The sequence below is a fragment of the Eptesicus fuscus genome, chromosome 15 (assembly GCF_027574615.1).
Source record: "Eptesicus fuscus isolate TK198812 chromosome 15, DD_ASM_mEF_20220401, whole genome shotgun sequence".
In the NCBI taxonomy this organism is placed as follows: domain Eukaryota; kingdom Metazoa; phylum Chordata; class Mammalia; order Chiroptera; family Vespertilionidae; genus Eptesicus; species Eptesicus fuscus.
Window position 1 is genome coordinate 62,070,781 of NC_072487.1, and position 15,029 is coordinate 62,085,809.

At 40.4% G+C, this 15,029-nt stretch overlaps 1 protein-coding gene across 2 annotated transcripts in view; it reads left to right on the top strand.

The window, feature by feature from the left end:
- Positions 1-4,806: 4,806 nt before the first annotated feature.
- Positions 4,807-15,029, top strand: part of HSDL2 (hydroxysteroid dehydrogenase like 2) — a 33,262-nt gene continuing 23,039 nt past the window's right edge. Inside the window, exons 1-4 of one of the 2 annotated variants that reach the window (XM_054726926.1) lie at positions 4,807-4,934; positions 8,867-9,030; positions 10,815-10,913; positions 11,792-11,906. In XM_054726926.1, coding sequence (XP_054582901.1) covers positions 4,918-4,934; positions 8,867-9,030; positions 10,815-10,913; positions 11,792-11,906 — 395 coding nt within the window. In that variant the 5' untranslated portion in view covers positions 4,807-4,917. Of the gene's footprint in view, positions 4,935-5,016; positions 5,170-8,866; positions 9,031-10,814; positions 10,914-11,791; positions 11,907-15,029 lie in introns of those variants that run through there. The other variant, XM_054726925.1, reaches the window with a different exon arrangement.

Below are 15,029 nucleotides of genomic sequence, written 5' to 3' on the forward strand. Positions count from 1 at the left end.
ATGGTAAATTTTATGTTATGTATATTTTACCACACTGAACAAAGAAAACTAGGAGAGGGGAATAATATCATATAGTGGAGCCCTAGATGGTTTGGGTTGGTGGATAGAGTGTCGACCTGCAGACCAAAGGGTTCAGTTCCAGTCAAGGGCACATACCTTGGTTGCAGGCTCCTCCCCGGCCCCGGCCCTGGTCAGGGCACGTGCAGGAGGCAACCAATCCATGTGTTTCTCTCACATTGATGTTTCTATCTGTCGTTCCCTCTCTCTTCCACTCTCCCTAAAAATCAACAAAAAAATATCCTCGGATGAGGATTAACAAGATAAATTAATAAATAAATAAAATAATAGCATATAGTGGATACAGGCCAGGAATGCTGCTAAACACATTACAGTACACTGTAGACTCCTACAACAAAGGATTATCCAACCCAAAAGGTCAGTAATGGCAAGGTTGAGAAATCTTGGTGTAAATTATTAGCACAATCTTTAGCTGAAGGGTATTAAATGTGTGTATCTACTGAGCAAACCAGGAAATTCTAAGGAAATGTAATATGGTTAGTGAAGAGTGATATATGCACAAAGAATTTTATTGCAATGTTGTTTATCATAAAGATAATTTTGAAATATCTTAAATGTCCATCACAAATGACAATGGTAAAATTAATATGGTGTACATTACTATAAAAGAAAATTATGCACCTATTATTAAGATAAACTTATAGGTGTAAACTTGGGAAGATGTCTATGAAGCATTGAGTAAAACAAAAGCAGTTCCAAAACAACATAGTATACTAGTTCCTCCAGCCCGGCCTGTGCCCTCTCGCAGTCCGGGACCCCTTGCTCCTTACCACTTGGCTCGCTGCTCCTTAGTGCTGCCACGGAAGCAGGAGAGGCTCCTGCCACTGCTGCTGCGCTTGCCAGCCATAAGCCCAGCTTCTGGCTGAGCGGCACTCCCCCTGTGGGAGTGCATCGATGACCAGAGGGCAGCTCCTGCATTGAGTGTCTGCCCCCTGGTGGTCAGCACACATCATAGCAACCAGTCATTCTGGTCGTTCAGCTGTACAGGTTGCTTAGGCTTTTATTATGTAGACTAGAGACCTGATGCACGAAATTCATGCAAGAGTAGGCCTTCCTTCCCCAGGTTGCCGGCACCCTCTTCCCTCTGGCACACGGGAGCTGGGCTTCCCTTGCAGCCCTGGCTTCATCTGAAAGGTTGTCCAGAAGGACGTCTGGTCTAATTAGCATATTATGCTTTTATTATTATAGATATCTCCCCTATGCTTTAAAAATGATCAAAATCTATATAAAAATGTCAAAATCTTAAAGGATATATGCCAAACTGTTAACAATGATTATCTCTGAAGGGTAGTATTAGAAACTTCCACTTTGTCTAGATTGTTGGAATCATGTATTACCAGATATATGTAGACATTAAAATACAGCAGTGAGCCGAAGCCGGTTTGGCTCAGTGGATAGAGCGTCGGCCTGCGGACTCAAGGGTCCCAGGTTCGATTCCGGTCAAGGGCATGTACCTTGGTTGCGGGCACATCCCCAGTGGGGGGTGTGCAAGAGGCAGCTGATCGATGTTTCTAACTCTCTATCCCTCTTCCTCTCTGTAAAAAATCAATAAAATGTATTTTTTAAAAAAATAAAATAAAATAAAATAAAATACAGCAGTGAGGTTAATATCCAATAGTTATTAAATAATTACTGGCAATAATTCATTGAGCAACAAAAGGCAAAGCTAGGAGTCCTATGAGAAAGATTTGGTTCATTATCAGAAACAACTGCCATACCCTCAAAATCCTGAGGATTTCCCCATTTAAGCTTCTGAATTAGGTGTGCTGTTTTGTGGATGAAAGAAATGGAAAGTTTTGAGATCCCTGACATTCAAAGCCATTGAAAGCCTCCACCTGCTCTTAGTCACATCCTGTTGGCCTCTGACCATTAATTAGTAATTTGTATTTGACTGGAGAGGCCTAGGATATCTTAAAAGGCAAGTTCAAAAATTACAACACACTAAAGCAATGTTTGTTTGTTTGAAATATAATTTTATTGATTTTAGAAAGGAGAGAAACATCAATGATGAGAATCACTGATTGGCTGCCTCCTGCATGCCCCCTCCTGGTTCATAGGTGGATGCTCAACTACTGAGCTAAGCCAGCTGGGCTAAAGCAATACTTTTCAAAGGGTAGGTTATGATCCATTAATGAGTCATCAAAATAATTTACTAGGTTATGATCAATTTTAAAAGAACAGGATAAAATATAATAGATTAAAATAGAATAGAAAACTGGATTTTGGGTCTGGATAAAAATTTATTTCCTTATGCGGGTTATGGTCAACAAATGTGAATGTTACTTCATTATACACTTAAAAGTATATTTTTATACAAGGGGCCAGGGATAGAAGAGTCTTTTTCTTCTACAAGAGTCCTTTTTTGATAATTTAATATTAAAGTTTTCAGTGTTTTATCTTTTGATATTTCAATTTAAGTTGGCATTTTCAATTTCCTATGTATCTGAGAATTACTTTTTAATATTGGAGAATTAAACTTAATAGACTTTATAAGTCATAAAGTGAAGACAAGCTTGACTACTTTATGATAATTTAAATAATATAAAAATGAATTAGAGTATCATGTACTATTTTAATGATGCAGTTTTAAGGAATTTCAAATGTATACCTCTTTTTATTTCCCCTTTATGGGAGTCCTACAGAGAACCTCATGCTATTTTTGCCTTAATCCAAATCAGGTTATAATTTATCACAATTTTGTTAATAAATTAACATTTTGTGGTATTTTATTTTGAATATTTAACAGTGCCATCTGGTGGTTATTCTGAATGTTTTCATTTCTCGGGTGTGCATTTAAAAATGTAATTGCATGTGAATATCCAGTAGCTGGTAACAGATGTTTAACTTTTGAGGAATTGCAAAGCTGTTTTCCAAAGTGGCTATGCCATTTTACATCCCTATCAGCCATGTAAGAAGGTTCCAATTTCTCTACATCCTGGCCAACATTTACTTCCTTTTTTTTCTTTTTTCTATTATAACCATCCTAGTCGGTGTAAAGTGAAATCTCATTTTGGATTTGATTTGAATTTCCCTAATAATTAATGATGTTGAGCATCTTTTAATGTACTTGCTGGCCATTTGTATGACTTCTTTGGAGAAAGGTCTACTCAGATCCTTTGTTCATTTTTCAATTGGGTTCATCTTTTTGTTGCTGAGTTAAGAGTTCTTTATATATTCTGGATACTAGACTTTATCAGATATTTGATTTGAAAATATTTTCTCCATTCTATCGTTGTCTTTCACTTTCTTGAGTATAGTTTTTTTTTAATGACAGTCTCTATCAATAATCTTTCTAAAACACTTCATTTTTACAACTACAGGCCCGGTGCATGAAATTCATGCACGGGTAGGGTTCCCTAGGCCTGGCCGGCAATCAGGGCCGATCTGTGGGGAGACCGGCGGGTGATGGGGTGGGCTCCCCCGCTGGCACTCACCTTGGCCTCCGGTCGCCTCCCTCTGTGGGGAGATGGATGGAGTGATGGGGGGGCACTCACACCCACCTTGGCTGGCCTGGGGCCTGCGGGCTGGGGGCAGCTCCTGCATTGAGCATCTGCCTCCTGGTGGTCAATGAGCATCATAGCGACCGGTTGTTCACCAGTTGTTCCACTGTTTGGTCAATTTGCACATTAGGCTTTTATTATATAGGCTATAGGATAGTCTAAAGTACACATTTGCTACTCCTCATTCCTCCTGCATAGACAGAGACCTTTGTCTTTTTTGCCCTGCCTGTAGCTCCAGTGACCAGCACATAGCAGGAGCTAATATCAGTTGAATAAGAAAATTCCTCCTGAGTATCTAAACATCATATCATGGATTGTAAATTCAAATGTCTATAGGGGCCTGGCAAGTGACATACATGAGTAAATAGAGCTCCTTAGGGAGTCTCCAAGCTGGTTTCTCTAGTCCCAGAAAGAACTTCATCATCCTGTTCTACCACTTCACAATACAAAGCAATTTCTTCATGTCTACCTAAATATATGCCAGTCTTTAGTTCATTAGGGTAGCTGAGTCATGCCCAAGATGTACTACCAAAAGCAATATTGGATCACGGAATTGACCTTATTCTGTCACTGAGTTTGGAGATCGCCTCGTTGAGATATCGGCTAAGAGTAAAAAAATCAGAGTTAACTGAATTCTTTGGTGTGACTATTGCAAAGAGCTCGGATCCAGAAGCTCCCCCTCACCAGTGCCATCTACAGCCCCGCGAGGTCAGACCGGCTTTAGTCCAGATTCCGTGGGAGTCGAAATGCGACACTCGCTGGGCTTCGGACCTAAAGTATCTGCGAGGAAAATCGTTCCTGAGAGCAGCCTCCGAGGGAGGGCGTGCAGCCGGACAGACGCCCAGGTGTGCGCGTGGCAGGAGGGAAGTCCGAGAGGCAAAGCATTCCCAGGTCAGAGTGGAGGTCCTAAAGCACGACTCAAACGGAGACCCCGCTGACAACGGAACGCCGCCCTGTGACCAGGAGTTCTTAATGGGCCGTGAAAAGGCGTACGCAGCAGGTGACGCGCCCAGTATTCTACGCGCGGGCTGGAGACCGATTGTCACTGTAGAGCCCGCGAGAGGGGCGGGGCAGAGTTGTCTCCTACAGCGCCTGCGCAGAGAGCCGGTTTCCACGGTCTGGTAAGGGGAAGTAGTAACTAGCGCCGAGCGCCGGGGAGGGCCCACCGCGTGCGCAAGCGCACTCAGCAACGTCCGGCTTCCAGCGCCCCGTCCTCGCGGACCTCGGGGCGGGGCCTCGGGGCGGGGCCTGGGGCGGGACTAAATGCGGAGGAAAGGACAGCCTGTCACTGTACACTCGCTGCCGTTGCTGTCGCCCCCGATTCCGAACTGCGAAAGTCATGTTACCCAATACCGGGTAAGGGGACCGGGGAGCCGCGGGGAAAGACCGGGCCGCGCGGAGTGCGCCTGAGTGGATGGCCCGAGGGGCCCGGCGGCGGCGGCGGCGGTGGGAGGGTTTAGGAAGCTGCCCGTCGCGCTCCGGAATGCTGGATCGCGCTGGACGCAGTGTTCCTAGAATTGCTATAACGCATGAAAAGTAACCCAAAGTTGTATACTTCAGGGTGGCAGCCATATATAAACTTCTTCCGCAGGTAAAGGGTCCTGAGTGGGCTACCCCGCCGCCCGTAGGGCCGGCCCCATCTTGGCTTGAGCCATAGCTGAAGGCATGAAAGTTCTAGGTGAAAGGTCACTGGAACACTTGTGCACCTAATGCGTTGTTCTCTTGGGCAGAACGCTCAATTCTGGAAAAATAAAATAATGGAATATTTTAAAAAGTGATTTTCAAATGAGTAACTAATAAAACTAATCTTATAGATATTTTTGACGGGATTTTTTTTCGCTTTAAAATACTTTTAATTGTGGTAAAATACACAATAAAAATTGCCATCTTAACCATTTTTAAGTGTATAGTTCAGTAGTAAGTATATTCAGCCCTAGCCGGTTTGGCTCAGTGGATTGATCGTCCCACCGTGGACTCAAGTATCCCATTTTCTATTTCAGTTAAGGGCTTGTACTTGGGTTGCAAGTTGGAACCCATGGCCTTGTAGGGGCTCCTAGAGGAGGCAATCCATCTGCTGCTTTCTCTCTGTCTCTACTCCCTTCCACTCTCTAAAAATCAATGGAAAAATATCTCGGGTGAGGATTAACAACATCATATGCAGAAAGTATATTCACATGGTTGTGCAACCAATCTTTAGAACTTTCTCAACTTAGAAAACTCAATACCCATTTAAACAACTTCCCTCCTTCCCCAGCTCCTGGCAACCCACCGTTCTGCTTTGTTTCTATAGAGTATGGGTAAATTGAGCTAAGTAGCATGGGCATTATGTAATTTGCTTGAAACATGCAAACAGATGGCCAAAAGATTTAAACAGCTCAAAAGTGAGTTTTTGTCACCCCTAACTAACAATTCTGTTACTCTCTGGTATTTTTCCAAAAATATTCTGTGCATTTATAAATATACTAGAGTCCTGGTGCACAGCATTCGTGCACTGGAGGGGGCAGTCCCTCAGCCCAGCCTGCACCCTTTCCGGGTCAGGGAACCCTCGGGGGATGTCTGACTGACAGCTCAGGCCCGCTCCCCGTGCCTAAGCTGGCAGTTGGACATCCTTAGTGCTGCCGTGGAGGTGGGAGAAGCTCCCACCACCACCATTGTGCTCACCAGCCGTCAGCCCAGCTTCTGGCTGGGCAGCTCCTGCTTTGAACATCTACACCCTGGTGGTCAGTGCACGTCATAGCGACTGGTTGTTCCACCGTTTGGTCAATTTTCATATTACCCTTTTATTATATAGGGTAGGATAGGATTTTGTATATCACCCTAAACACACACACACCACATTTTTTAAAATTATTAAATTTATTGGGTTGACATTGGCTAATAAGATTATATAAGTTTCAAGTGTACTGTTCTATAATACATCCTCTGTAGATTGCATTGCATACACCACTTTTAATGGTAGCAAACTCTCTTCTGTACCTATTTGTCTTAGGACACACATTGTCAATACATATAACTCTTCTTTCCTTTTTTTTTTTTTAGTATATTTTTATTGATTTTAGAGAGAGGAATGGAGGAGAGAGAGATAGAAATATCAATGATGAGAGGGAATCATCAATTGGTTGCCTCCTGCACGCCCCCCACTGGGGATTGAGCCCACAACCTGGGCATGTGCCCTGATTGGGAATCGAACCATGATCTGGTTTATAGGCCAACGCTCAACCACTGAGCCACACCAGCCAGACTCTTTTCTCCTTTTCATGGTTACATAGTATTCTATTGATGTACCATAATTGATTTAACCAGATCCATCATTGGATATCATGGGACCATTTCTAGTTTTTTGTTACACCATCTTTGCTACAATGATTATCCACATATTCACTTCTTTGCACGTATTTGAGTATATCCACATGAGAAGTTCCTGGAAGTGAGGTTGCTGGATCAAAAAATATATGCACTTTAAATTTTGATAGCTAATACTAACAGCCCTCTAAAAAGGTTGCACGCCCAAAAGGATGAATGAGATTTCCTAATCCAACACATTGGCAAACAGCTTGATAATAAAAATGTTTGTTTTGATCATAAAAATCTAGAGGAAAAAATGGAACCTCATTATAGTAAAAATTTGAATCATGAGTGCGGATGAGGATCTTTGGTATGTTTAAAGCAGTGGTCCTCAAAAGAGCACTTTTGACCCCATAGGATGTTTGAAAATATCTGGGAACATTTATTTATTTGTTTGTTTGTTTATTTTAGAGAGAGAAGAAGGGAGAGAAAGAAATACTGATTGGCTGCCTCCTGTATGTCCCCCCCCTCTCCCCCGGGGATTGAGCCCATAACCTGGGCATGTACCCTGATCAGGAACCAATCCGGTTACCTCCAGGTACAAGGGACAGTGCCCAACCAACTGAGCCACACCGGCCAGGGCTGGGAACATTTTTGATTGCCACAATTAAGAGGCTGGTATCTAATAGTTGGAGTCCAGGAAGCTGGTAAATACCCTATAATGGGCAAGGTAACCCCCTATAACAAAGAATTATCTAGTTCAAAATAGTACAGAAATTGAGAAATTCTGGTAAAGCCATCTTTGTATCTTTTTCTTTGCCTGGCTTACACAATAAAGTTTTTGATTGATCTCTGAGAGCTCTATTTAAAAAAAAAATGTTCTATGTTATGTATCACAAATATTTTTCTCAGTTTTTAAACTTTATCTTGACTTTGATTATGTAATTTATCATGTAGAATGTGTTTTTATTGTGTCATAGTTATCAGTCTTTTCTTTTAAGGTGTTTGTGTTTTTGTGCAAACCTATAAGGCCATCTTAAACCAAGATTTGTATTTTTATTTTTTTAATCCCCACCCAAGGATATTTTTCCCATTGATCTTTAGAGCAAGAGTGGAAGGGAGGGAGGAGGTGGAGTAAGAGAGAAAGAGAGACAGAGAGAAACATCTATGTGAGAGAGACACATCAACTGGTTGCCTCCCACACACACCCCAAAACTGCAACTGAGGTGTGCCCTTGTCCAGGAATTGAACCCGAGACCCTTCAGTCCTCACTCTTACCACTAAGCAAAACCTGCCAGGGCCAAGATTTTTTAAAATTGGGCCCTGGCCAGTGTGGCTCCGTTGGTTGAGTATTGTCCCATACACCCGAGAGGTTGCCCGTTCAATTCTGGTAAGGGCACACGCCCAGGTTGGGGCTTGATCCCCAGTGGGGCTTGTGCAGGAGTATGCTGAATATATTCCACTGTATGGATATACCATATTTTATTTATCCATTCATTTGTTGATGGACATTTACAATGTTTCCATTCTGGCTATTATGAACAAAGATGGGCATCCATTGAACAATTATTTGCTTTTAGGTCATTTCTTTTAAGTGGTATGTAGACAATATGAAAAATCCCAAAGAATATAATAAAATTTATTCATAACCCCACCACTCATTTATAAGCTTTGTTGACACTTCTCTGTGGGAGAAAAATACATATTTATGTATTTTTTTAACTCCTTGTTTCTCGTTAAGACTTACTTTTCATTTGAGCAGATTTTGTTTGCCAAATCACTGCAAGACTGGCCAACTAAAGTTGTAATAAATAATTTATAAATTGTTGTGCAATGCGAGTACAGTAGAGTTATTAGCTAATCAGATGGGGAGGGAGGAGGGTTTAGAGAAAGTTTCACAGAGGAGGAAACATTACAAATATATATATATTTATACGTTCTTCATACTGGTAAGTAAATAAAGCATTGAGGTTTCTAATAAAGTCACATTTGTTCTGTTGTAGGAAGCTGGCAGGATGTACAGTTTTTATCACAGGTGCAAGCCGTGGTATTGGCAAAGCTATTGCATTGAAAGCAGCAAAGGACGGAGCAAATATTGTCATTGCTGCGAAGACCACTCAAGCACACCCCAAACTTCCAGGCACAATCTATACTGCTGCTGAAGAAAGTGAGTGTGACAGTGCCATTTCATGAAATATCCTCATCATGGTTGCAATACATAGATAATTTACTGGAGCGTTTAATTATAGCTCTTTGAAAGCTACCCTAAAAATAAGTTTATCTGCTTAAAAGTATTTTGTCACCTTAGAGCAGTGGTTGGGAACTATTTTTCTCCTCTAACACTTTGAGTGATATGAGAGACTCCCACTAAAAATTGTGTCTCATGAGGGCAGTTGTTCTTGGATCTGAGTGGAGAATGGGAGAGTGGAAACAGAGAATTTGAGAGGTGGATGATGTGAACACTTTGAAAAAGCTCTCCATGTTATTTATTTTCTGCACCATTTTCAGGTCATTATTATAACACTTTCAGTCCACAAATAATTACCGAGTGCTTATATTCAAGGCATTGTGCCAGGCACAGTGCCAGGAGGGAGAGCTTAAAAATTCAACTTCACCTGAGGTTGTTGGTTTTGTTAGTTATTTTAATAGCACTGTGGTTATGTTAAGAGAATACGTATCAAATATTGATGAATGAAGTGATGTCTGGGATTTGTTTTAAAATATACCAGCAGCCCTAGCTGGTTTGGCTCAGTGCATAAAGTGTCGGCCTATGGACCTGAAAGATCCCGGTTTCAACCAAGGTCAAGGGCATGTACCTCAGTTGCAGGCTCCTCCCCGGCCTAGGCCCTGGTCAGGGCATGTGCAGAAGGCAACCAATTGATGTGTTTCTCTCACATCGATGTTTCTCTATGTCTTTCCCTCTCTCTCCCACCCTCCCTAAAAATCAATGGAAAAATATCTTTGAGTGAGGAGCAAAAAAAAAAAAAAAAAAAATACACCAGCAAAAAACAAAATGAGTTTGGATGTAGACAAATTGTACTGGCTAAATATTAACAATCATTGACTAGAGGCCCAGTGCACGGGTTCATGCACCGGTGGGGTCCCTCAGCCTGGCCTGCAGGGATCAGGCTGAAACTGGCTCTCCGGCATCCCCCAAGGGGTCCCGGATTGCGAGATGACAGTTCTCGGGTGACACACTCTGGAATGGGGCTCCCTCCTCTCTGGTTCCAGGTGCATCACCTGAGAACCACAGCTGCCAAGTCCCCGCAGCTCAGCAGCTCCTGCATTGAGTGTCTGCCCCTTGGTGGTCAGTGAGTGTCATAGCTACTGGTCGGATGGTTGGATGGTCACTTAGGCTTTTATATATATAGATAGGTGATAGATCCATGGTAGTTTATTATACTGTTCTTTATATTTTTTGAAAATTTTCATAATTTTTTTTTTTTTTAATCCTCACTCAAGGATATTTTCTCCATTGATCCCTAGAGAGAGAGTGGAAGGGAGGGAGAGAAAGAGAAACATTGTGAGAGACACATCGACTGGTTGCCTCCCGCATGAGCCCCGACCAGAGATGGGGATCAGACTCACAGCTGAGGTACATGCCCTTGGTGCCTTGACTGGGAATTGAGCCCACGACCATTTAGTCCTCAGGCTGATGCTCAACCATTGAGCCAAACTGGCCAGGGCTCATAATAGTTTTTTAAGATTACCTTCCTTTTTTAGCTTTTTGATAGAATTTTAAAATTCCTCTTTGTTTTTTAATGGAACTAGTCTATCTAGTTTGAGGCTGGATATGGGTTAGACAATCTGTCCTACTGTAGTGGTTATAAGACATAGTTATTTATATTGATCTTCTGAAAATGGGGTACTTATTTCTTTTGACTCATATCAGAATGAAAGGTTTAATATTTACATGCTTTAATGCTCTTTTTGTTTCTTTATTCTTCATAGTTGAAGCCGCTGGAGGAAAGGCCTTGCCATGTATTGTTGATGTGAGAGACGAACAGCAAATCAGTAATGCAGTGGAGAAAGCAGTTGAGAAATTTGGAGGTAGTGCCATAATTCTGATATAATTACTGAATATTGATAAAATATAGGTGTAATTATAACTTCAATTAAAAATTTTTTTGAGTCTTTGGAGTATAACCAAAAATGAGTATTGTTCATATAGAAATGTAGCTTAAAACCTTCTAATGAGGGGTTTTTTTTTTATTTGGCAAGAATTATTTTGATAATATAACACATTTACCATCCAATATAAGGTTAGGATCTTGACAATAACATACATCTAACCAAACGTAGTTCCTTAGATCCCATTCCATTCTCTTGCCTCTCTTCAATTACTATAACCATATGTTACATATGCAGTGGCTGGGCATGGAAGACTGGATACAAGGTGCAGCAATAATCATTATTCTAGATTCATTTTATTTTATAAATGAGTTACCAAAACACACTTGATCTTTGATGATTTGCCTGGAATCCAAACTCTGGTCCCAGTCCCCAAGACCAGAAAGGGCCTTAGAAGGGAGGGAGATCTGTGTGCTTGGAAGGAGGACAGCCTTTGGAAAGATGCTAGAGAAGAGGGAAAATTTTAAACAAGTTAATCTTGAGTTCTTGGAGACAAGGAGGGATGACCAGGACATAAGAGAACAGATAAGAATGGAAGCTACAAACCACCAAGGACTAAGCCTCCTTGTAGTTTCACATGGAGCTCTGGTGATGGTCTGTCTCCATTGTGCTAGTGAAAATCATTTGGGTATTTTGACACAGCTACTTAGTTTTATATTGGTGTATTGATTAGTCAGTTTATCTAAAAGAAGTATTTGTGAACCAACTTAGGTTCAACTACACAGAGTAAATGTTTTTATTTCTTTTTGTTATTAAGTTTAAATTACATTAATAGGGAGTTGATTATTTGAAAACAGGAATTGATGTCTTGGTGAATAATGCCAGTGCTATTAGCTTGACCAACACATTGGAAACACCTACGAAGAGGGTGGATTTGATGATGAATGTCAACACCAGAGGCACCTACCTTACGTAAGTTAAAGAATTGTCAGGGAGAGCCCTAGCCTATTTGGCTCAGTGGATAGAGCGTCAGCCTGCGGACTGAAGGGTCCTCGGTTCGATTCCGGTCAAGGGCACATGCTTGGGTTGTGGGCTTGATCCCCAATAGGGGGTGTGCAGAAGGCAGCCAATCAATGATTCTTTCTCATCATTGATGTTTCTCTCTCTCTCTACCTCTCCCTTCCTCTCTGAAATCAATAAAAATAAGTTTAAAAAAAAACAACTCATCTCAATTTACAAAAATACTTTGTTTAGAAAGAAAAAAAAAATTGTTGGGGAAAATGTTGTAATGTTTTCTCAAAAGATAGTAGTAAACAGATTTGAAACAGATTGGCAATACAGTTTAAAATCCAGTCAAAAGGCCTAAAAGTGCTCCAAGTTAGTAGATAGTATTTTAAATAAATTGTTTTATTCAGAGATCCTTTTTTTTTTTCTGTAAATCTAATAAGTACTAAAGTATAGCTCATGTATTTTCAAACATTTGTATGAAGAAAGACATACAGGGTACCCCCCAAATATATATACACACTTTAGTAGCTGTTAGCTTAATTTTGAAAATGAAATATATTTTAATAAACACTGCCTTTATAATTATTCAAAGTGTGTGTATATATTTTATGGGAACACCCTATATGTGCATACCAAGTCTTCTAATTACTCAAGCCAGCAAGAGTCTCTCCTTCCTTTGAAAAACACTTGGGTTTTAGTTATATAAATAACAGGAAGCTCATTATGAATCACATTATTTATTTATTTATTTTCAAATATATTTTTATTGATTTCAGAGAGGAAGAGAGAGAGAAAAACATCAATGATGCCCAGCTGGCATGGTTCAGTGATTGAGCGTAGGCCTGTGAACCAGAGGAGGTCATGTTTCGAGTCCCGGTCAGGGTACATGCCCAGGGCTTGATCCCCAGTGTGGGGCATGCAGGAGGCGGCCAATTGATGATTCTCTCTCATCATTAATGTTTCTATCTCTCTCTCCTCTCCCTCTCCCTTCCTCTCTGAAATCAATAAAAATAAATATTTTTAAAAAACTTACTTACTGTAGAAATGTTCCACAGAGGTGCAGAAATTAAGTTTGTTCATTGTATTGTTCACTAGATACAAAGACACAAAAGTATTTTGCTAAAAAGTAAAAAATGGACTATGTCATGAAGTCTAAGTACTAAATACACCTCTATGATTTGAAACACAGACAGATCAGTGCTTTACTCATGTTGAATACAAACATGATCATCTACTGTATGGCAAGATTGTGTGGCTAGTGTATTGTTGAGGAAATTGACTCTCTTTGCCACTTAAGAGAGAATTCCCAGTTCAGTTCCCAAACAAAGAATGGGTCAAAGGCTTGGCTTTTTTAGTTGACATTATGACTTATGTAAACACAAATGCATGGTTCTCATTGTTCATTCCTTGTGAAATTATGTCTTTGGAAACCCATTTGGCAAGAACAATTTGGACCCTTATCTATTCTGAGGTCATTTTCTAAAAATGAAAATGATGGCCTAAACTACATTCCTTTGAATGTGAAATATGGTCTTATGCCTGGATTAGATTTAGTTTGTTTCCTATTGATGTTTTGAGGTGCAGTTCACTGTTTTAATCACTGTCAGCTCTAATATTGGTTGCCCCTCCCCACCTCACCCCCATAAAAGTGAAGCACCTTTGGAAAGGAATAATATATATAAAAATCCATTAGTGATATTGATTGTAATTGGTTTATAAACTTGAGAAGACATTGATGATGGTTCCAAGAATCTATAATAATAAAAGCGTAATATGCTAATTAGACCAGACAGCCAAAAAGCCAAGCTCTTCTGGACGAAGCCAGGGCTGCAAGGGCTGAGGCAAGCCCCCGAGGCTGCGAGGGCTGAGCCCCTTGCACAAATTTTGTGCATCGGTCCTCTAGTATTGTAATAAGAAAACTGACTTGAAAGAAGAGTGGACAAGTTCAAAGTTCTAGAAGTTATTGAATGTGAAATAAAATGAAAAGCTATAAAATTACTAAGCTACAGTATTTAACATGTTATAGCTTAATAATGAAAATTTTTTAAATATTGGACTTGAGTCTCCTGTAAAATAAATTGCCTACCTTTATAAACGGTATTTAAAAAAACCAAAAACTTAATATTGCTCCCAAAGGCATATTGCATTGCATACTGGTGCAAATTAACTTTGGAAATGTATTGGGAGTTATGTTATTAAATTATAATTCCAGCATAGTAGGAATATCACATCTACTAAAGATGAAATAAGTCAACCTATATAATAGTAATAATAGCAGTAGTTTATTTCATGGGTTTAGCATATGTACTGTTTTAAATATCTCATATATATCATCTCATTTTAATCCCTTGGTCAACCCTAGATGGTAGCAGGCATTACCAACATTTACCAATGAGAAAACTGAGAAGTAGAATGCTATATATTTTCCCCAGGATCACACAAGGAAGGGGCAGAAGGAGGATTTGAACCGAGGTGTGTCTGACTGGAATACCCTTGTTCTTTGCACAGTACAAGCTGTGCTTGCTGACAATTACATTGACTGTTACTGAAAAGTGTGTGTGTGTGTGTGTGTGTGTGTGTGTGTGTGTGTGTGTGTGTGTTGGGGAGGGAGAAGTGTGTGTTGGGGAGGGAGAATTTTGAAGGATGTAGTTGAGGATAACCTCAGTTGGATTTAAGGCTAATGTGCCCAAGGATTTTATTATTATCATCAAGTAGATTATTTTGTCAGGCCATTAAGCAAAGTTTCAAGGTTGAAAAATTAGTTGCTTTTCCCATGTTCATTCTAGAAGAGTAAAAATAAACAACAAAAGTACTCTATAGCCCTAACCGGTTTGGCTCAGTGGATAGAGCGTCGACCTGCGGACTCAAGGGTCCCAGGTTCGAGTCTGGTCAAGGGCATGTACCTTGGTTGCGGGCACATCCCCAGTAGGGGGTGTGCAGGAGGCAGCTGATTGATGTTTATCTCTCATCAATGTTTCTAACTCTTTCCCTCTTCTTTCCTCTCTGTAAAAAAATCAATAAAATATATATATATTTTTAAAAGTACTCTATAGATTACTGAACAAATTCAGTTTCTCTGTAGAAGTA